General features: G+C 38.9%; 2 protein-coding genes across 3 annotated transcripts; both read right to left on the reverse strand.

Annotated features, from left to right (window-relative positions):
- Positions 1-1,294: 1,294 nt before the first annotated feature.
- LOC139475979 (sialate O-acetylesterase-like) lies at positions 1,295-8,048 on the reverse strand. Its single transcript, XM_071259203.1, has 9 exons — positions 7,950-8,048; positions 7,517-7,857; positions 7,112-7,250; positions 6,454-6,616; positions 6,200-6,285; positions 4,736-4,866; positions 4,112-4,266; positions 2,939-3,137; positions 1,295-1,611 (listed from the first exon to the last, which is right to left on the reverse strand). Exons 1-9 carry the CDS (start codon positions 7,993-7,995, stop codon positions 1,345-1,347), a joined length of 1,527 nt encoding a protein of 508 aa, XP_071115304.1. The 5' UTR covers positions 7,996-8,048; the 3' UTR covers positions 1,295-1,344.
- Positions 8,049-10,746: 2,698 nt separating this feature from the next.
- LOC139475980 (sialate O-acetylesterase-like) lies at positions 10,747-21,833 on the reverse strand. Of its 2 annotated transcripts, none has more exons than XM_071259205.1 (9): positions 21,756-21,833; positions 19,737-20,068; positions 19,245-19,383; positions 18,676-18,799; positions 18,363-18,448; positions 13,365-13,495; positions 12,605-12,759; positions 11,716-11,908; positions 10,747-11,024 (listed from the first exon to the last, which is right to left on the reverse strand). In XM_071259205.1, exons 1-9 carry the CDS (start codon positions 21,823-21,825, stop codon positions 10,767-10,769), a joined length of 1,488 nt encoding a protein of 495 aa, XP_071115306.1. In that variant the 5' UTR covers positions 21,826-21,833; the 3' UTR covers positions 10,747-10,766. The 2 variants fall into 2 exon arrangements, with proteins under 2 accessions (XP_071115306.1, XP_071115305.1); XM_071259204.1 differs by having other exon boundaries at positions 18,363-18,451.
- Positions 21,834-21,919: the final 86 nt, after the last annotated feature.

A 21,919-nucleotide genomic window follows, 5' to 3' on the forward strand; every position in this document is an offset into this window, starting at 1 on the left:
AAACATGGAGGCATTCTGTCCCAGTGTAAAGATGTGGCTCTGATCATGTGATCGGATAGAGATGCAAATATCAAAGGTCAAGTAGGGACTACTTTCAGTCTTTATAAACAAACATGGCGTCGCAAAGGCTCGCTAAATACTATGTTTATTCCTAATGCAGGAAATTTATGATCCCCAAAAACACTACCGTGATGGCCTCTATTTATTAACAAAGATACACTATAGCTGCATGTGTTCTTATAATTCTTACAAGAAGTGTTTCTTACAGTAATGACAAAAATTGCAAAGTGCGCTTTTAAAAAAATATCTATTTTATGAGAAAGAAACATCCTCATTGTGTTTCCCTCACGTCGTTACAAACCTGGTAAGGGTCGGTAGTCAGGTGACTGAGGGAGGTTATAGTATTTAGCAGTGTGTGCATCTCGAACTAGATTATTAACGCTTTAAATGCTACATGTGCACTTTTATTTCATTTTAACGCTGCACGTGGTGCATGATATACAGTCTCACACATTTGATTTCTTTCATTCCCAGTCATAATCAGATAAATAACTATATTTTATGTCACAAAGATGTATTGCATAAACGATTTATGTCAATATCCTAGTGCTACTGAACTATAATATGGAAAATATTAATAGTCAACAACAAACATCATCGGGAGAAAAATATCAACAATCTTACATGCACTCGTCAGTATTCCATGACGCATTGTATTGACTATATCTAAAAAAAAGTCGCATAGACGTCCAAAAGAATTTTGCATCTTAGCTGAAATGAATATTTTAATGTAAAGGAAGTCGTCCCCAGCAAAGACAATGCGAAGATGATAATAAGCACTGTAATTGCACATAAGCTTCGCATCGTGTGTACTACTGTTCTACTGTAATTGGGGGAACATGGGCAATCCGCAATGCGGAATTACATCCCTTGGGCATGCCAGAATCCTATGATCGTGGGATCGAATCCCGGTTCGTTCTGATTATGTTTCTAAGTTTGTCAGCACACTACCCGGTTTCATCAAAGTGGTAAACGTCTCTGTGACCTTATCAGTTCGGGCTGTCCTCCCACATCAAGCTGACACCGTGAAATAACTGGAATTCTTTTCAAAGTGGCGTAAACCCAACTCACTCACTCACTCACTCTACTGTAATTCCTATACTTGTACAAAGGAAATGAGACTAAGTGAGTTGGGCGAATGTGGCGATCATGGAAGACGTTACGCTTAAGGGTTACAACTCTGCACAACCAATTCTGGAAGCCCCCTGTGGTACATGAGCACGACAAAATGAAATTCGCAAGCTAATTTTATTTAGTTCAAACATAGGGTTTGAAGATAAAACATTATCCAATGATGTGGGACGAGCTATCAGTGAAGGCGTGGCTCCTGATGTAGGGAGGAGCTGGCAAGTCGTTGTCTCTCCCATACACGGCACACTTCCTCAGCGGACAAGGACTGGTCCGCCATTCGTAACGGAGGCCAACAAGATGGCGACTACCACAGCCGGATGTTGACACAGTCACAGACTTTGTGTCGTGCGTCGTGATTGGCGCACGAACCCAGACGTCATCAGCACCACACGTCGTCGTCCTTGAACTTGAGCAACAAACCTGTTGGTGAATATAATATACTGGGTCAGTTGCAAGAAATGTCTCTGGTCTTTATTCACGCCACAACAATTTAATACGAAATAAACTGCCGGGCAAAAAAGGCATACACCCATGTTTTGGTGGCTAAAAATGAAACAGACAAAAATCAGATGCTGATGTATTTGATGCAGGTATCACAGTTGTGTTTTGGACCTTAAGTTTGCTCTGTTTGGGCGACTGTTGTCAGCCTTGTAACGTTTTGAAACGTTTGTAATTTTTGGGTCAAATTAAATTTTCAAGTGTATATTTTCATTTGCCCGGCAGTTTAGGTGAAACCGAAAGATCGAGCGCATTACTCTCTGCAACATTGTGCATGACGTGTGTACGAATTGTAAGCCTAAATATAGAGCATTTACAACATATATCAAAGTGCAAATGTGCCGTTCAAGCTCATATAATTAAAGCCATTGTTTTCTCAGATTTCGCAGTTAGGAAAGTGAAGATTAAGACAATCATTCCCAGTAGTGACAGATCAATTGTGTCCCGTTTCAGATTCTTACTGTTCAGAAGCAGATATATTTATCTTGAATGATCGTCACTTGTTGGTGTTTTTGTAAGCGGTTATATTTTCTAACAGTTGAAGGAAAATACTTTTGCAGTCAGTAGTCTCCATACATAATGTTACGTGTTTGAACAATATATTTAGTATCAGTGTTCAGGCACTAGTCTGGATGAAACGAAGATTCCCCATAACCATGTTTGTTTGCTTGTTGTTTAACATTGCACTCGGCAACATTCAAGCTATTGGCTGTGGTCTGCAAATGTTCAAGGCTGGGCCAGAAAACAACAGTGATTGATATTATGACCAATGTTCGACGCCGTCGAGGTAGAATGACACCAAACCAACCAAGTACCTGAACAACCTGTTGGTTGTGTAGCCGGGACGAAAGCTAACTTACTAAGAAATATAGGAAAAAACCAACTAATTATGAAAACTTACTCTTTGGTCAAAATATTTCAAATTTTGCTTCCTTTAATTTTATACATACGGCTGTACTTGATCATATTAGAAGGTCGTAATTTTCAGGTGACAGAAAATTAAGAAAAGTGCTTGTATAATAACAGTATAATTATTTGCCACCTTCACATTTACGATTTCCAGCGGGCCAATAAAAGGACGTTTGTCATGTTTCGTCCTGTATTGCAAGCTGTTGTTTCTGTAACATATATGTAGATATATAACAATTCGCTAGACGAATTGGCTCGTGCTAAAAATAGGATACTGAAGTGTACACATAATAACAGACACATCAGCTGTTGTCACAGAATATATAAAAGAACAATTCACCTCAAAGCCGTCGTTGTTCCGTATCACAATAGGCATGTGTCCTCCACTAAATTCAACGGTCAAAAGTTTATGTGGGCTATTTACACCAAACGCAGTTGGGAACGGACCCTGGTAATCAAGATCCTTTTCCTTGTAGGCAACAGCTCGACCAGCTAACACCAGTCGCTTTGCAACATCGTCTTTAAAACGTGGATGAATGCTGAAATGTAACATAGCTTGTTTCACTATGAATGAATGCGTGAATATTGCTAAACGCCGGTTCATCTATACTGCAGCCATTCACTGCGAGACTATGAATGGGCGAGATGGAAAGACTTAGCGAGGGAGTTCGGTTTAACGCCGCTTTGACCAGTATTCTAGTTATATTACGGCGTGTCAGCTCGAAGTGTGTGAGGACAGCCCGAAGTGACGCAGGTCTCAGACATTTACCACGTTGGCGAAACCTACGAGCAGGGATTGGGTGTTGACAAACCTAGAGACGTTATCGGGTATCGCTGACACACTGTCAACCAGGTCACCGAGACTGATCACCCCATCCATTGAGTCGCCTCGCTTAAGTTGATAGGTTAACGCCATCGGGATTTACGGGGGCGGTCGGGTAGCTCAGTGGTTAAAGCGTTCGCTAGTCACGCCGAAGAGCCGGGTTCGATTCCCGACATGGGTACAATGTGTGAAGCCCATTTCTGGTGTCGCCCGCTGTTATATTGCTGGAATATTGCTAAAAGCGGCGTAAAACCATACTCACTCACTCACTCACTCACGGGATTTACGTCATGTGTGACCTATACCATTTACCACATTTTGTTGAAAGCTGAAGACTTCTCAATCTTTAGGCTTCGAAGTGTTAGGCTGGCGTGAGGCTAGTAATGTGTGAGTAAATACAGTATTACACTGAAATTATATATAATTCAACTACGTACATCACTCCCACCTGTAAAAAATTGAGTCTAGACCAGGCACACCAATGACTGATAACTGGCGCACCTACCTATGCTACAGGGTTAAAGTCATAAAGCCTGACCAAACCGATATTCGTGGTGTCTGACGACAAAAATGCTGCACTGGTGGCCACCGCTGACCCGGAATCTCAACAGTCTCGGTGCTAATGGATACACGGGATAAACCTGAACTCCAAAGACCCCCAGATGAAATATGTAAAAAAAATGTACGTACGATCCATGTGGTGCTGTAAAATCTGGCAAATCAATTGCTACTGCCATGAAAGTATTTGGCATCTTTGTATTTGGTGCCAGTCCGAATTTGGCTGTCTGGGCCCAACGCAAGGCAGGAAACGACCCAATGAAGCTGGCGTTCGTGTTAGGAGCAAGCTGTGAGAAATTTAGGGCAAATAACAATTATATTGATAAAAGTTATTCGACATCAAATCAATTTAGTTTAATATATTTAGATTAGGCTAAATAATACGAGTCAGTGAGTTACGATTTTAAGTCACATCGGCAATATTTCAGCCATATGGTGACTTTCAAAGGTTATACATAATAAATACATGTAATCTATAAAACCTGCCAGCAAGGCTAAATAATACGAATTTTAATGTTGTCAATAAATGCACATAATGTATTGTGTTTATAGAAATCAAAATAATTTTATCCTATATATAAGCTCCAATTACCCCAAAACAGTTCTTGATAAAAATGAATTAATATAATATATTTTAGATAAGCGAATACATACGATATAATACGAATGCAACACATGCATTATATGTATTGTGTTTGTAAAAGTCATTTTATTCTATATGTAAGTTCCTATTTCATTAAGATTTATTTTCCTTACCTGAACAAATCCAAAGGGAAAGTTGACGTCAGTCTCTCCTAAAGATCCCTGATGGAACTTGCTTCTCCAGTCTGCTATCATGGCTGGGAACTCACACACATAGCGTTCAGCATGGGGGGCATTGTGCTCACCTCAAACAAACGTTTTCAAGAATAAATATCAGCATTTATACTACTGTGTTCATTGAAGCAGTAGTTAAACATAGGAGAAAAACAGGTGTACATGCTATGTACGTTTATCACAATAACAGAATAACGACGACAAAAATGTTCTTTTTCAATGCCATCATGATATCAAGGTTGAAAAATATACTAAGCCAGACATGCTTAAGACACGTTTATCTGGGAGGGTAGATGAGGAACCTATTCATCTGTATTAACCACAAGGGGATAGAAATAGAAAACAGCGAATTCAACTTGTTCAAACATGTTATGAGTCTAAACATTTCGGGTAAAAAAGATCAGATCATCTCTGAATGTAGAAAGGCTTCTGTAAGAAGTTGCGGTTATATTTTCCATATGGTTGTGTTTGTATGACTGTGTGTCAGTTGTGTGCTTTCACAATGGTAACCAAGAGGAGGCACATGAAGATTGGATGGATTTAACAATGGATTTAACCCTTGAACAATATTTCAGCTTCACCCAAGTGTCATCTTAAATCAGACAAGATGACACAATGGACATCTTTAAGTCCAGACTGAAAACACACCTTTTCACTCTCCACTGCCTCATCCTGACATTGTCCAGTCTTGTTCTTTGTGTGTATATATGTAAGCAGTCTGTGGATAAGTGAGGTCATGGCGAACCGCGATCAGCAGAAGTGTACGTAATCATTTATTGTGTTTACATTACTGTAGCTCTTTGTGCATATATTATATGGCTCATCCGCGTTATAAATATGCATTATCATTAAATTTGAGAGTAAACCTGGAGTGATGTTCCTAGTTTACTGTTTGGGTTGATCCACGCCGGTATTGTACTGACAAACCAGTCGTAATCGGATGGAATATGAGATTTGAAACAACGATTATTGAAATCAGGTATGCCTAATGGACGCAACTCTACACAGCTGTTTGAGGCGCATTAGATGCCAGGTCTTACCTAGTACTAGTACTAGTTGAAGAAAGTTTTTTTTAATTATATAGGTAGAAACAAATGTTATCAACAAGTGGATGATTTGGCAACAACACATTGATAATGTGTTCTTCGGAATCTTGAAATGGGTATTCTTCCTGATCTGGCTACTTTATTTCCTAGTTCCTAATTTCCTATGTCGCCAATCTTCCTGCTAATGAAACCCTCAAAATCTAGGATTCTAGCCATAACATACCATCAGTTAATGTAATTAAACAGAAAATGTCCTCTGATTAATCTCCAGGGTGTGACTTCTGTCTCAAGCTGTAGGTAAAAATAAAAATAACTATTTTTGCGTTTTCCTAGGATAGGACGAATACAGTAAACCTACCTTGGTACCACAGGACACCATATATCGTCATGTGTGTGAAGGGATTCATCATCGAGTTCCATAGGATGCTATCAGCACTTGGCCCCCTTCATGGGAAAACATTGCACATCACCTCAGCGATCAGTAGTATAATAACATGCAACTAGTTATTGATTGTTTGAAAGTTATGAAAGTTATGGACGTATGCTGTGGATTACATTCTGGCATAATGTTGGATGTGAAATTAGCATGAGTGGATAGTTTGGATTATTGACCTCTTTCTCTTAGATGGGCATATAGAGAGAGCATCGGGTGACGACCATGCCTCGATGGACGTCCCTCCCCAGGCAGATTCCACCATACCAAGAGGATACTTGCGGTGAGGGAAGAGGTACTGGGCGTATAGCCAACATACAGCAGAAAATGTCGAAATACTGGCTACAAATAAAACATTGTATATTTTACCACTATATGCACGTTAAATTTGAGTTATCACGTAGAATGATTGACAGTTGATTAATAGGGTGACAACATACTTCACCTCCGGAAATTAAAAAATGGCTGCCGTGCCAAAAAATTCATATCCGAATTTAGAATAGAGATCATCTTTTGCAAAGTTTCAGCTTGAGAGCTCTTGGAATTGTTGGAAACCAAAAATGCCAATTCGGGTCAAACTGCAACCTACGCCATAAAATATGTTATTTCACATACCACATTCATAAATATGTTTTTGACGTTTTTCCCACGTTTTTATGACGGAAAACCTATTCAAATAAAAACTCTTCTATGCCAATATGACCTGTACACAGGTATTTGTTCGTTAAACAGAGCAACTACCCAACGCACATGATTTGCTAGGTAACTGTCAAACATGATAAGTCATCCAGTGTTATATCTTGTACATCACGCAGTTGATGTGTCAACCAATATTACCTTGAGACGTTTTATACCAATACTGATGTACACCATGTAGATTATCAAATGTTGAGTTTGACACCACGGGACGGGTCTTGAATAGGCGTATGTTCGGGAAGTTAGCTGCCTCGGCGATTACTTTGGAGGGGTTAGCCAGCTGCAACAAGTGATTAAAATAGAATGGATATAATTTGAAAAACCACTATTTCGAAAGGGACATTGCTATATCAAAATCATATATATCTCGAGTAAGAGGGTTGAGCGGAAGATCGGTGGTTCAGTCCACGGCCGTTTCATACCAAGACGTTAAAAGATGATACTTGTTTTCACGTCATGTTTAACCTCGTCTCAGCCACCTTATGAGTGAGTGACAGCAGCCAGATTGCAGAATTCTTTAATATTCATGATAGTTATTCTACTCACCCAACTAATGGGGAAGCCCATGTTGCTCTGCCCGGAACAAACCCAAACATCACCAAATAAGACATCATCTATTGTGACATTTCCCAGTCTGTAAGAAGCCGTTATAGTGAATGGTCCGTGATCCGTTATTGCTGGTAGCTTTACTGTCCACACACCGTCCAACTGGCCATTTGGGTCAGCAACAACTTTGGTTGTGACGTTCCCATGGCCACCACTGACCTCTACTGTGACGGTATCCCCGAGTTTATCAGATGTGCCCCATACCACAGCGTGTTTGGGACCTCTCTGTAGAACCATATGGTTTTGATAATAAGTAGCGAACTTGATGTAACCAATGCATTCTACAAAAAAAAGAAACCAACAAAGATCATATCAAGAAATATCACCTAAAGCACCACTGACAAATCGTAAAATGATAGATGTAAGTGTGTACCTTCTATACTTAAACCAAGAAGAAACAGGAGGCCCAGCAATTTCATTTTGAATACAACTGCTGTACTTAGACAGCCACAGAAACACACAGGTGTTACTGTCTCACGATCTCGTTTCTAGATTATGAATGTTTAATACGGTAAACCATAATGATAAGGCAGCGGTTTTAAACAATACAAAATCAATCTTCAGTGGAGAGCCGCGGACAGCCGCGGGGAGCCGTGAAGAGCAGGGTCTTATTGTGTCTTGTGTATTATGTTAAACATGTACTTGAAAGGAACCTAAAATATTTTTGACGAATTTGCCCTGGTAACCTTGTTAAAGGTCAACCTTCAAGAGAACATACATCGGATGTAACTGCCCTTTTGAGCTTCAGATGATAAGGAAACTTTACATCGAAGCCAAGTATGCCGCAGCTTAAATCGTAGTCGTAATGATAGATTCTCCTGTGTTTGAACAATACTTGTAACATATACTAACAAGAAAGACAACCCCCGTGTTTTGTCTGATTTGATTTATCGTATCCACAAAATCAACTGGTTGTTGTTTGTCTTGGAGTTTTGATAGTGTACAAGATGTAGTTGTTACAATGCTGAATAAGTGGCAAAACCTAATCAAACATCCTCAATGTTATGTCAGGTTATTGTGACATACAAAAAGAGTAGAGAGTAGGTAAAAAGATGCCCGTGCCATGGATGAAATGATAGCAAGGAAGAACAATGTCGGAAGATACGGTAACGACAACAGTTCATATGCAGAGGGCGCATGCCATATACAATAAGTAGCGAGTGTTGACACCTGGAGCATTGATGCAGGCTTGACACCCTCGCTTCGAAGCTACCAAACGTTGGAGAAAGGTCTGTGAAATGGCATTCCATATTTGAGAACGGATAAACCGGAGTTCCTGCATCGTCGTTGGAGCATTTGGAAGACATTGTACCATATTCGACTGGTGACAGATCATGGGATATGGCAGGCCAGGGTAACACAGATACTGTTCCAGCAACATGTGGTCTGGCCTTGTCGTGCTGCACTTTCACCCCAGGGCTGTTACGTCAGTCTACAAAATCTCAACCAGGTATCTCGCAACATTCAAACTTCCATCAAGCACAAAAATGTGAGTCCTTCAGATAGTCGTTATTCCTTCCCATAATTATAACAACGCCAGCGATTGCCGTCAAGAACACGTGGCGTGACGTAACGTTCACCAGGACGCATGTAGACACGTGTCCTGCCATCGGATCGGTGAAGATGGAAACGTGACCTGACACTGAAGAGGAACCTTCTCCTGCAACCGCAAGTGTTGTCTGCACCAGTGGTCGCGTCGTAGTTGATGCTCTGAGGTGGGTCGCACAGATGCTGTAGATGTGTAGACGTTGTCGGCCTGTCTTTCGCATACTATACTATTTTGCCTGTGATAGTAGGGGCTATGAAAGTTGCTGTCTGTGTTCGAATCAATATATGTTGGCGATTGGTTGTCACAGATGGACGAAGACCGCCAACGTGGTCTAGCGGTAGAGCACCGGCCGCGTCATACCAAAAGATGTTAAAAGATGGAACGTGTTGTTACCCCATCTGGCGCTCGGCATTAAGGGGCTCAAACAAGGGCTGGTCGGCTCGGAGTCAGTATTCTGTGTCTAATCTTGGACGCGACGTTAAACCCCATTTCACCACACCTCACCTCACAGATAGACGACCACTACGGGAACGGTCTCTGGCGTAGTGTATAACATCGCCATGATTGCGTGCGTCACGCAGCGATGTACCGGATTCAAACATGACTATGACTCGCCATCTGGCGTCGTTGCATGATGAAATCTCATCAAAACGATCAACAGCTGTTTTTTGTCTACACTCTGCTGTTTGAAACCTGGCAAATATATGGGATTGGATATCTAGCCTTTTATAGAGAACATTTGAAGCAGTTTGTCCTCAATACTCGACATTTCTTGCACAAAATACATACCAGCGACAATTGGTTGGTTATGTTTCTCTCATGCTCCCTGTGCTGGTTCAAATATAAAAATGCATATAAGGTTTGCAAGTGATAAACCTTTTTACACGTCACAATAACGCTTGCCTTTGAGTAAATTGCAGTATTAAGCTACATACAAGTATGCAATAGAGGGACTGTCTGGAGAGGAGATGGTCGGTAGTTCGATCCTCTGGAAGCATCATACCAGAGGTACTACTTGTTACCATGCCTGGCGCGTGGATTAAAAGGGATAAACCAGTCATGTATGCATGCACGTCGCTATATAAGTGCAATCATCTTGGGCGCGAGGGTATTACCAATTTCACCTCACCTCAGGTAATTTATTTACCTCATAAGAGCATAAATGATGATGTTTTTGTAATAACATGGACATGTGCCATTCTTTAAGTTTGAAAAAAATGATTTAGTTGTTATGACATAAGAACGTATTGTGTGCAAAATGTGAGCATTTAGTTAAGCATAAACGGAGTCGGCGTAAATGTCTATAAACACGTGCATGTACCCGAAGTTAGTGTAATTATTTCAAGATGGTAAGGCTATGTATGAAGGCAAGGTTATAATGGCAATATACGCCAAACTGTTGACAAAATGAATTTAATGCATTTTGTTAATACCCCGGTGGTCGATATCTGATGCTCTGGTCTTTACTGAATTGCCATGATGTTATTTTACAATGACGATGGTTTATTTACCCAACGAACTTACATTTAATAAATTAGAAATACCTAACATTATTCTAAAGATCAATAATAATTACACAACATAGACAGAAACATATTTGAAACATTATTTATCTTCCCGTGGGCTACAAATACAGTTGTTTCAGTTAGGCCGAGTATACCAGGGCCACCCATTGATGTAAAGAGGGGCAGGTAACCCCGATGCTCTACTGTAGATGGCGCACTGCTGGTATGCTTCACAGGGACTTCCGGACCAGTCATAGGAGATACCAACGACCCAGTCGCTCCCACAGCCAGCGTACGATATGGTCACAGATGTCTCGTCATGGAACAATATAGGTGCTGGAATATGCTTGTCTGTGTCGTAGCATTTTTCGGAACTTGAATTTGAACAGCAGAACTGAAAGCATGTGCGAGATGATGCCATTGCATGCATATTAAACATGTAATAGTCCGTACTATAATTGCATGGCGATAGTTGACGTGTAAATTAGTACCATGAACTGATATCATTCCATCATTTTGAAGTCACAATGAAAGGCCATCTCTTCTGGCTCCGAAACCTAACATGACTAGTTCTTTAGCATTATTGGCATAGTTATGTCCCTTCAAATGATAATATCAAATATAACCAAACAGAACCCCTTGCCATGCGGTCTACACAGTGAGTGAGTCGCATCGGCAATATTGCAGCCATATAGCGATAATACGATAGTAATAGAAATATACCATTTTGATATAAAAGTAGTATTTGAATAATTATATAAACAACTTAAGGTATTCTTGTTTCCTGCTGCGAAACCCATTTCCAAGCGATCTTAATGTATGTAGTAACTATCTTAACTGTCGGGGAAAAGAAAGTATGCACCTGAACATTCGATTTGACCAAAAATTAACAAACGGTATCAAAACATTACCGTGCTCATAATAGTCGCCAAAAACAATGAGATCTTAAGGATCAAAACACATCTTGATAGCGTCATACGTCAGCATCGAATAACCATTTGTTGTTGTTTCATGTTGTGCCATCATCAAACATGGGTGTATACCTTTCTGTGGCCCGTGGTATATAATCGGATGTGGTTTCTAACCTCAAAACCAAACCTGGATCGCACAACAATGATCTGGTCATACTGTATCCGCATCAACTTGGTTACGTTCTTGACAAAAGTTATATTATTTGGATATGGGCCCTGGAATTCAATGTCCTTGTCACCGTAGGCGATGTTTAGCGCCCCCAACACCAATCTTGCTGAAACGATTTGCTTGCACCGTGGATGATCTCTGAAAATATTGCGTTTTAAAAATTATTGAATATAGTCTCCATACACCAAAAACGTATGGGAATTCATATTTATTCACTTTACATATTAATCAGAACCAAAGGCCATTTACGCATATTGTGCTTGGAAACAGGAGAAAATGATTCCTTTACATTCAATAAGGTACTAACTCCCAACACCATTACGTCAACTGTAGACTAGGGAAACACAAAACGTGTACGAGAACACGTGTACATAATGTATATTTTCCTGTTATTAAAACTTAAGGAGAATACGCTTTGGCCAGCTAAGGTGACAGCATGAATAGTCACCCGATACGCAACCAGTTACGGCACACATTTGCGGCCTGGTTAGCCTTGGGGTCATGTAATCACGTGTCTGTATGCATCACCAGCTACAGCCACCCAAGGCCGTAACTGTAGGTCTCCATGACGTTATAGATCCAAACTAGATCCACCGCCCCATGAAAGACCCTCCAGTGCCAACCATTTGTCAACTTTTGCTTTGCTCCCATTGATTTGTATGCTATCTACGTGTAGTAGCTGAAACGCGCTGATGATTATGTGCTGATACTGTTAAATACTGCTGCCTAAATGAAGAGCAGGGTGTCTGTAACTGGTAACATGGATGCCAGATCACTTCATCCCAATGCTAACTTGGCCGGAACTCAATGTCCTGCAGTATGTTTAACTCTTACTGTCCATATGGGGAATGAGGATCAATCAGGTCAGCAGTTATAGCCATAAATGCGTCAGTCTGTCTACCGTTTGGGACAACGCCATAGTCGAAACTCTGACTCCATCTGAAACTACCTGCCTCCGAGGCGTACGCAGGTGCTGTTATTGGTCCCATCTAAAATTATGCACAGAATCAGCTTTCGTCATCTACAAACGTAGTATATAGAGTATATAAAAGGTGCAAAGTTAAGGTTTTAAAGTTACAATTTTAGAGTTTAATTTCATGTGTTGAGAAGGCCATTCTCATAGCAAGTTTTCAAATAAGCTGGCATCTAATCTAGCGAAATAACACAGTGAAACAAATTGTCAGATGCCAAGGCGTACATGTAATTGCAAAGTGAGATATGTTTATGTACTAAGTGATGCCTTAAGCGAGCCTAAAAGAGTTAAATAGTAAACATGAACGTCGTTTAAAATGTGCCAAAACACTCTGGTCATACGATACAAACTGAAATCTGATATTTCACTTTATATCTCCATACTTTAAGTATGACATTGTGATGTTATGACTTTATATCATTCAACAATAATGGGAGTTACAACTGATGAGATTCGTCTCCAGGTAGCCACCAACAAACAAATCACACCTACACTTTGGGAAGGATGCGCAAAAGCAAGCATATATAACTTACCAATCTCTCCTTCTAAAACAAGTTTTATCTTTTAGCATTGATGCGGTTTTATTAAATGTAAATAGTGAAATAGTGAAATGCGAGTTACCTGGACGATACCAAACGGCATGCTGCTGCTTGTTTCGTTGAGGGTCTTGGATCTATAGAGAGTTCTCATGTTTGACATCATGACTATGAAATCATAGCCATAGTTGAAATCTGACTTCAGATTGCCGGAACCTGAAATATGAATATAAAAGAAACATGGAAATACGTTTTTGAATGAGTGAGGTCTTTATAACTAGCTGTGATTTGTCACATTAAGATACATACATGTACGTCGTTTTACAAAAAAATATCGGGAAACGTAAAAGCATGTATTCGCCATTTTCTATTTTTGAGCTATCATAAACACATATTTATCCCATTTCTAACGTTGAAATTCACTTTATACTGACTGGAGCTGGTCCGTACTTTTAGGGATTTTACGCTATTTTCAGTTATTGATATACATTTTATTTAGAGAAACTGGGTTGCATATGAATAAGAAAGTAAAATACGAAGCGAATATTGACGTCGTCAATTCTTCCATCTCTACTAGCACTTATACATATTAAAATATACTCTACAAACTGAACATTGATAAAATAAGAAACCGTGTCTATGTTACTGCCAACGTTGAATTGATCATGATTAAATTCAATTTCATTTAAATTTACTACTTTCAGTACAGCCCACACAGAAGTGATTTGCCAACGCCCTCTAAATGATGGCCTGAGCGCAGATGTTGTCTATACAATTAACGAAGACGTCACGGACATTATCTATTCACGTATTTGTTTTTCTAAAACTTCCAATTTGAAATACACTCAGAGACGAGAAATATGTTACAGGAATAAATTTTGTTCATATTTCAGACTATTTGCTATGTTGTCAGAGTAATGTGCCGAGGAAATACACGAGTCATCAGAAAATACCCCTAATTCGAAAGAGCACATCCTCTGACTGTTACTTTAAGTCCTAGTTGATGTGAGAATTTCAATCTAATATGTGTGGCCGTATACAAGAGTAGCTATTGAGCTATCAAAACAATACCATGGAACTGGGAACTTTGTATTTCTATGTCAGGTACACACTACTATGAACAGAGTCAAAATCAAATTTGTTACCATGGAAACAGAAAATGTATAGCTTCGAAATATCCCAATATTGCAAAAGGCACCAAGACAACCTGGTCTTTGTGTATGCACAGTTTCAAGAAAGAGTACCTATCAGTTTCAGAGATAATGTCCGGGCAAACACACCACTATGAGTCAAAAGTCAAACTTGTTGCCATGGAATCAGAAATTATATAAACTTTAAACACCCCTAAGTAGCAAACGGCACCATTTATCAACCTCGTCTTTGTGTGTACAAAGTGTTACTTATTAGTTTTAGACATATGGTTCGGACAAATACACCACTTTGTCAAAGTCAAACTTGTTGTCATGAAAACAGGAAAAAAATAATTTTAGCCCTTGAATATTACATGTACCAAGTTTGGGTGAAAAATGTTGAATAAGTTTTTAGTTCTGCACCGGAAACAACACCTACCTCAAGTCTTCGTTGTTTCCAGGATCTGTTTGATATTTCTGCCAATTTGTGTTGAAAAATATTTTGCATCTAAGGTATTGATGTTTGTAAAATGTATCTGTATCAATTGAAATAGAGTTAATTAATCATGTATTCAATCTTTTCAACGAGCATATCAAGTTTACACAAGGGGTATGTGGGCAAGGTCGAGTTCAGACAATGGTGATCAGTCAAACAATTATGAAAGTTTTTTTTCCAAAATGTTGATTTTACATGTGGAATACAACCTATCATGGAATTGTCAATGTTAAGAATCTCATCATTTAAATCAGCAAGATTGAAAAAACCAAATATTCCAAGTACACGGTTGTGGGCTCAAATTTATCAAACTGAAATATTTAAATAATAAGATAATGTCAAACAATTGATGAGAAACTACCAACAATTATATATGGAAACATTTATGGATTCCATTATTCCCTGAGAAGAACAGCGATAAGTAACATAGATCTTACATGGATTTTCGATGAATAGAAGTCTGTTATCTGTTTTGACTGATCCAGTTTCATACCTTTATAATATTAATAGCAGAAGACTAATGAAACACGCTTTGAAGATGTTATCTCCACTTATAAACATTTAAAATTAGCTGTTTGTGTACCACAAACGCACAAGGACGTTTAGACCGTTGTTCTGAACTTTCGTGCTCTGACATATTATACAAAAAAGTGTTTTTTAGTTATCAAAATAGTATGTGAACACTGACAAAAATGGTTTATGGGATCTGATTGTAATAAATTTAAGGGTTTAACATGAGGGTGAGTGAGTAAGTTAAAATCTAAAGTCACATCGGCTGTATTTCAGCCATATAGTGCATATCAAAGGTTATACATGATAAATGCCCTTAGACTACAGAAACAAAATGTCAAAAAGAATATGAAACTTATCACAGTTCTATATTTATAACCAGAATATAACCCTAAAAAATATAACACTACATTACAACACATTATAAAAAAAGTTATAGATTTCCAACAACCAAAGTTAGGCCATCACAAATGTGACCATAACTTTGGAAATAAATAATTATGAATAAGCGCGCACAATTTCTTTAAAAAAAGGTAATTGAAAAGGTCATTACACTGAAGTACGCAGCCCTTGTTATGGAAAATCAATACAGTCCAGCAGGACATGTTTGACCGTGATTCTTTCATATCAAGGGATAATAAAATGGAGGATTCTCATCTTTCAATAATACTCATGTGTATATAGTATGGCCAATGCGACATCTAAAGACTCGATGAGGATGACAAACAGGACAACAATGGACACGTATCAAAATGATAAAATTACACGGCAAATGAAAAAGGTCAAGGTCATGAGAACGTAGTCGCATAAACTCGTGCATATTGAATAGGACGCCGAGCACTGAAAAGTGCAATACAAATCGACTGTTATTATTAATACTGCCGGGAACCTCCTTCCCATGGACGAAATAGGAGTACGAATTAAGTGATCGCGAATATTAGCCCACATCGCCTGCAGTGCATAATCAAACTGTTGCAGAGGTTCCTGATGAAATTCACGTGCGCGGCGATCCAACTTGTCCCCTTGGTGTTCTATGGGGTTCACATCTTTTGATTTTAGAAGGCCATATATTACTGCTTGCAACCCCTACACAAAGATAGCAGGACATCACATCGCCGGTCACGTCAGGACGACCTCTTACTCGATAAATCAGAGCGTTTGAGGTCATTTCCAAATTTGACCCATCAGTGAAAAAAATTATGTCCGATGTAGTTCCCTAATTTGACTTGTACCATATGTTCCTATGTTTTTTTCAGGTGAACAATTGAATTACATTTGCATGTGTTTGTGACGGGTACCACCGGTTGGACAGTATACGCTCACCTTTTCGCGAACACCTGGTATCATTACTATCTGATAGTGATTCATAAACGCATGCTCATGATAGAGTCGGAATCGTACAATCAACTCTGCTTTATGCGAGTGAAAGTGAAAGTTAAAGACCGAATGTATTTTCCAATCATGCAACGTCGAAAATGTTAACACGGGGCATTCCGAATGACGGCTAATTCTCTCGCTTCAATGGGATAGACAATTGAAACGGAAGAGTATTTCCATAGCCCGTGGCCAAGTACTGCAATTTGGGCGATTTACCGGACATTCCTGAATTTTCGTTTGTTCATTTTTCAAACATTGAATCAAGAATTTTGTCAAAATAATTTTGAAATGGAACTTGCAATTTCGAAACTGGTGGCGTAAAGCTCGAGAAAGTTGCTTTCTGATTGGCCAGAGTCGATTTCCTGTTAGTCATTTCATTGGTCGGTCAAAGTTCGCGAAAGGTCATTCTGACGTGACCTGTAATGGGATGTCCTCAGATCTTTGTGTTTCGGTAGCGAGAACTAAGATCTAACTATAATAAGATTGCTTCTACACGTATGGAAAAAAAACGCCTTCATCATTATGTTGCAACCACCAAACCTGCCGTATGTTGGTGTCGACAAAACATTTTTACCAAGTCAATACAGCATGCAGCTGTAGAATGTCATCACAAAAGCGCTGTGACGTGCACAAAGTTTGCTCTATCAAAGTGGCAGGTTGCTGTCACCGATAAAGCCGAGTGCGATTGTCAAATATTGTTGTTATATTGTATATTAGCTTATCACATTATTCCAAGTAAATTACGCCCTGATATAAGTGGAATAATGTTAAAAGTGGCGTTAAACCCAACTCACTCACTCACTCCAAGTAAAGTACCGTTCACTATGAAAGCATATTTCCAACCAAAGACAATAAACCATATGCAAACATTTTATATTACTTGTTTGTTTGGTTTCCTACTTGCATTCCCCACATAACCCATTTGTTTGAAGTTTTTCCTTCTGCCCATGATCTGACCACGTCGACATCACTGACAGAACTACTCACATCTCCAACTTTGCCAATAGAAAAATGAAGCAATGTCATATCAAAGTTGTAAAAATGACTCGGGGATGAAAAATGGCAATAGTGACAGTTTTACAAGAACTACATTGACTGCATACGTTTCACACACTGACACATACACAACGGTTATTCCAATATATCGACGATGTCTTCTGTCGAATCCAGATATCGTCATCAATTTTATGACATCATGACAATTTGTATCATCGACATAGGTATTTCCCTTTAATGACTATTACAAATTCCAAAGCATATGGCATAAGTCATGAATCAGAACACAATATTAGTCTTTTAAATGTTTATCTGTTTGATACTTTCTAACAATTCTCTGTACACAAATCTTATTTTGTCATTTTCCCTTTGCTGTGTGAATACCATTCCTTGTCGTCCGTGTGATAATGTTCAATTTTAAATTTTCTACATATTTTTACTCGTGGTTTTATTGGTAAGTGTCCTATTTTCTTATGTATTTTTTTTAACATCATATAGTTTCTTTTTCATGTTTTAGTGCTAATCAACTGTGCAATATGAATTTCCCTTGGGATAATAAAGTCTTATCTTATACCTTGATACCATATGATGCCAAATGTAACCATGTGCGACAGCGGGTAGATCATGCCATTCCAGGATCCGGGGTCTATGGGTGGAATACTGCTGAAAAGGTCAGGACAAAATATCCTTTATTGTAAAATAACATTTTAAATGAGATATATTTAATTTAAAATGAAGAAAGATGTGACAAGACTATATTTAAGTTACCTGAAGAAACATGTTTGCATATTAATCTTGTCAATCTTGAATATCTTGTCAATCTGTATTTTACATGTTACAAAATTACTAACCGTGGATACTGTATCAACTTTTCATTATTAACTTACCTCTCTGGCGAAGAGTGTGTTGCTTCAGGAAATGTCACTTGGATCAATCCAATTGGGTGTTTTGTGTGTGAGTAAAGATATTCGCCAAAGAGCCAACATACTGCCGAAAAGTTGCCCAAGGACGCTAGAATTCGGACATAAAAAGGACCGTTGACAATAAATGCACATTCGGCCATAAGACAAGTTCCTCTCTCTGGGAAAACTCAAGCAAAAACTCGATTTATCGTTACTTAGATTATGGAGAAACAGCTGAAATTTAATAATTATTTTCATTCCTTTCGTCGAGACAACATGTCTCAAGTGACACCCCCTCATGCATGTCTCTTACTGTAGTTTGATGATAGATGGTAAAGCAAGAGCATAAGTGCATTTCCAGTTAGTCTCTCATGACAAAGCATTAGTTGGTGGGTCACCGTTCTAAGTCGGATTTCCCACGTGGTCCCCATACAGGAGAAGACCAAGAACATCATTACGATATTTTATTATACATCAGTTTCCCCTCTGGATTATGGTCCTATCTTCATGTAACGAAACTTTTCCTTATACAACAAACATTAAACAAATGGTACCATATGAAGGGGTTGTCCAGTTGATGTCGATGCCTTTCAGATCATCCAGCGCAGTTGCAGACTGGTAATCTTTAGGTTTTAGTATCCTGAGATGCTTGTATTCCATTGCCTTCTTGATCTCATTTGTACTGTTGGTTATCTAATGATTACAACAGAGAAAACGAATGTTAGTTCTGTCTTGTTGTATGAATGATGTACGTAGAATAAGTCATATGCTCATAGTTTTGCACATCCAAATAATGCAATACCTTTGTCAATAATACCCTAATATCTGAGCTGGAACTAAATCTGAATAGTTATTAAGTATCTGTTTCATATCTCTAATGCCTGAAGTAAACAGTTGCATCCATTTATATCTTTTGCCTTTATTCGATACAAAATATTCTTTCAGAAATTCTATATACACCGTAAAGATGTAAAATACTTTCTTCTGTTCCAAATTCGGATTATTTTCCGCAGGTCGTTTGTTCAGTTGATTTAAGCTATACCAACCTGGGACATTGGGAAGGCCATATCTGTCTGTCCGGGACACATCCACACGTCTCCGAATAATACATCATGTATCGATACATTTCCTTCTTGGGAAGATGCAGTAATGTTGAAAGGTCCTGTGTCAGAAACTGCTGGGAGCTTAACCTGCCAAACGCCACCCGTTCCATTCGTATTTTTGATGATTCGTGTGTGAACAGATCCTGTCTTTGAGATTTCAACAGTAACTTGATCTCCAATCTGGCGTCCATATCCCCATATCAACGCTTTCTGTGGCGCCCTCTGAAGGACCATATGGTCTTGGTAATAGGATGCATATTCCAGGCCATTTATCTCTGTATCATAATATGTACACATTCAGCGACAAAGCCAGAGAATAACCAGTCTCGATTATCCCACGCAATATTCCACTGGTTGTAAAAGGCAAAATAGTGGTGAAAATTATATGAATGGATCATTGACAATCAGTGATGACACCAGGTCTTCACGGAACGGGTGTCCTGCCCTACCGGTAGCATCTGCCACTAGCATAACTTGCATAAAAAGATATGTGTTTGTTGAAATCAATCAACGTTCGAAGGATTAAACTAATTTGCGATTTGCTAAATATTTTACGGCGGAATAAATACTTTAGATATGCTTTCATATGCGTTGCAAGTTCGATATGTGATCGATATAAATGAGTGACAGTTTCAAGGATGTTTCATAATGTAAGCGATAGTGAAACACTTTATATAGAAAATGAAGATGAGTATTACATTTTATTGCAACAGTGCTGAACATCTGGCGTCATCACATAAGATTGTCACGACTGTTTTGCTATGAACAAACAATGCCATGTAGATTTTCGTATTTTGTTGGGTTTGAGTCCGTTCCGGGATTCGATCGCACACTGCCAGAGTGCCAAAGTCAGCGATCTATCCCACTCAGCCACAGCGGCTTCCACAATAAATGACAGTCCGACAACTGGTAGTCTGAATCACGTACTTTGTGACTTTTTGTTTGCGTTATTCTTGAATCTGTTTCGGTGGGTACTCGTGACAGATTATTCTCTGACCTTCATATCTTTACATAATACCGTATGTATTAGAGGTGGTGGTGTGTGTGTGTGTGTGTGTGTGTGTGTGTGTGTGTGTGTGTGTGTTGGGGAGTAGAATAAGCATCTTGTGCCTCTTGCTTGCTGCCCCGACTAATGAGGATAGGAGAAGCCACTGGTTTCGAATTCCCTGTCCAAACTCAAGTATCTGCAGGCCGCCGTTATAAAGCTGAATTATTATCGTAAACAAAAACATTCACGGACTTTCAGATTTCGTTTATAAGTATTTATCTTTTGTCGTGAGTAAGACAGTAAGATGTGCCTTTATCATATCGTTCACAACACTTTAAAACACCCAACATTCTTGACTGTAAAAAGAACCAGTAACTCAACATCAAACAGGCAGCTCTGTGGCAGCGCAACTGATTTCGAATTAATATAGGCGGAATATTTGCCTTTAGTAATTGATGATTGCTCTTTCTCTAAAACAGATTATGGGAATGATAAGAATGTGCTGAAACTAGTGATACAACACAAAGACAGTTGGTAAACACTAGCAGTTTCGTTTTCTATTTGCACGTTATTATTCGGCACTTCATGACATGAGAAACAAGCAACTGAATTGATTTGGACAATTTTTGTTAAATTGCTAAATCTTTGCTGACAAGTGACAAGTGTCTGTGCAGACATAACTGTACAATACTGTTTCTAGAATACCATCTGATGGATGTGATCAATATAAATGCACATTGTGTGTTTCGTACGGAGGTAGTGTCTGTAAATACAGTGCGGATATGAATAATTTATACAGCAAAATTATATTAATCCGGACATTACCTTCCCTGTATATGTACTGAACATGTCTGGATAATCAAATGTCTGGTTTAACAATATGTCTCGTATCAATATGTGTAAAATGCGTATTTACGTTAAATGCTTACGAAGCCGTCATAAAATCAACAGGGAGGAAGAGTATTTATATTTACCTGGTAGGAGTATTAGCAATAACAACGTCGTCCATTTCACCTCGCTGTGCAATCTGGTTTTATCTTCCATCTTGTAAGCTTGTGGGAACACGACACATGTCTTGTCATAAGCGATGTTACGAGCTATCTACACAACAGGTGGATGTATTTGTCATGACTTAAAT

Source organism: Haliotis cracherodii, unplaced genomic scaffold (assembly GCF_022045235.1).
Source record: "Haliotis cracherodii isolate W230 unplaced genomic scaffold, xgHalCrac1.p SCAF_3, whole genome shotgun sequence".
In the NCBI taxonomy this organism is placed as follows: domain Eukaryota; kingdom Metazoa; phylum Mollusca; class Gastropoda; order Lepetellida; family Haliotidae; genus Haliotis; species Haliotis cracherodii.

Coding starts and splice junctions, on each gene's coding strand:
- LOC139475979 (XM_071259203.1), bottom strand. CDS start 7,995: ATGAAATTGCTGGGCCTCCTGTTTCTTCTTGGTTTAAGTATAGAAG. Junction 7,858..7,949: donor TCTTGGTTTAAGTATAGAAG/GTACACACTTAC, acceptor TTTTTTTTGTAG/AATGCATTGGTTACATCAAG. Junction 7,251..7,516: donor TGGGCTTCCCCATTAGTTGG/GTGAGTAGAATA, acceptor CACTTGTTGCAG/CTGGCTAACCCCTCCAAAGT.
- LOC139475980 (XM_071259204.1), bottom strand. CDS start 21,825: ATGGAAGATAAAACCAGATTGCACAGCGAGGTGAAATGGACGACGTTG. Junction 12,760..13,364: donor TGCCGTTTGGTATCGTCCAG/GTAACTCGCATT, acceptor GCATAATTTTAG/ATGGGACCAATAACAGCACC. Junction 11,909..12,604: donor CCTCATTCCCCATATGGACA/GTAAGAGTTAAA, acceptor CAATATTTTCAG/AGATCATCCACGGTGCAAGC.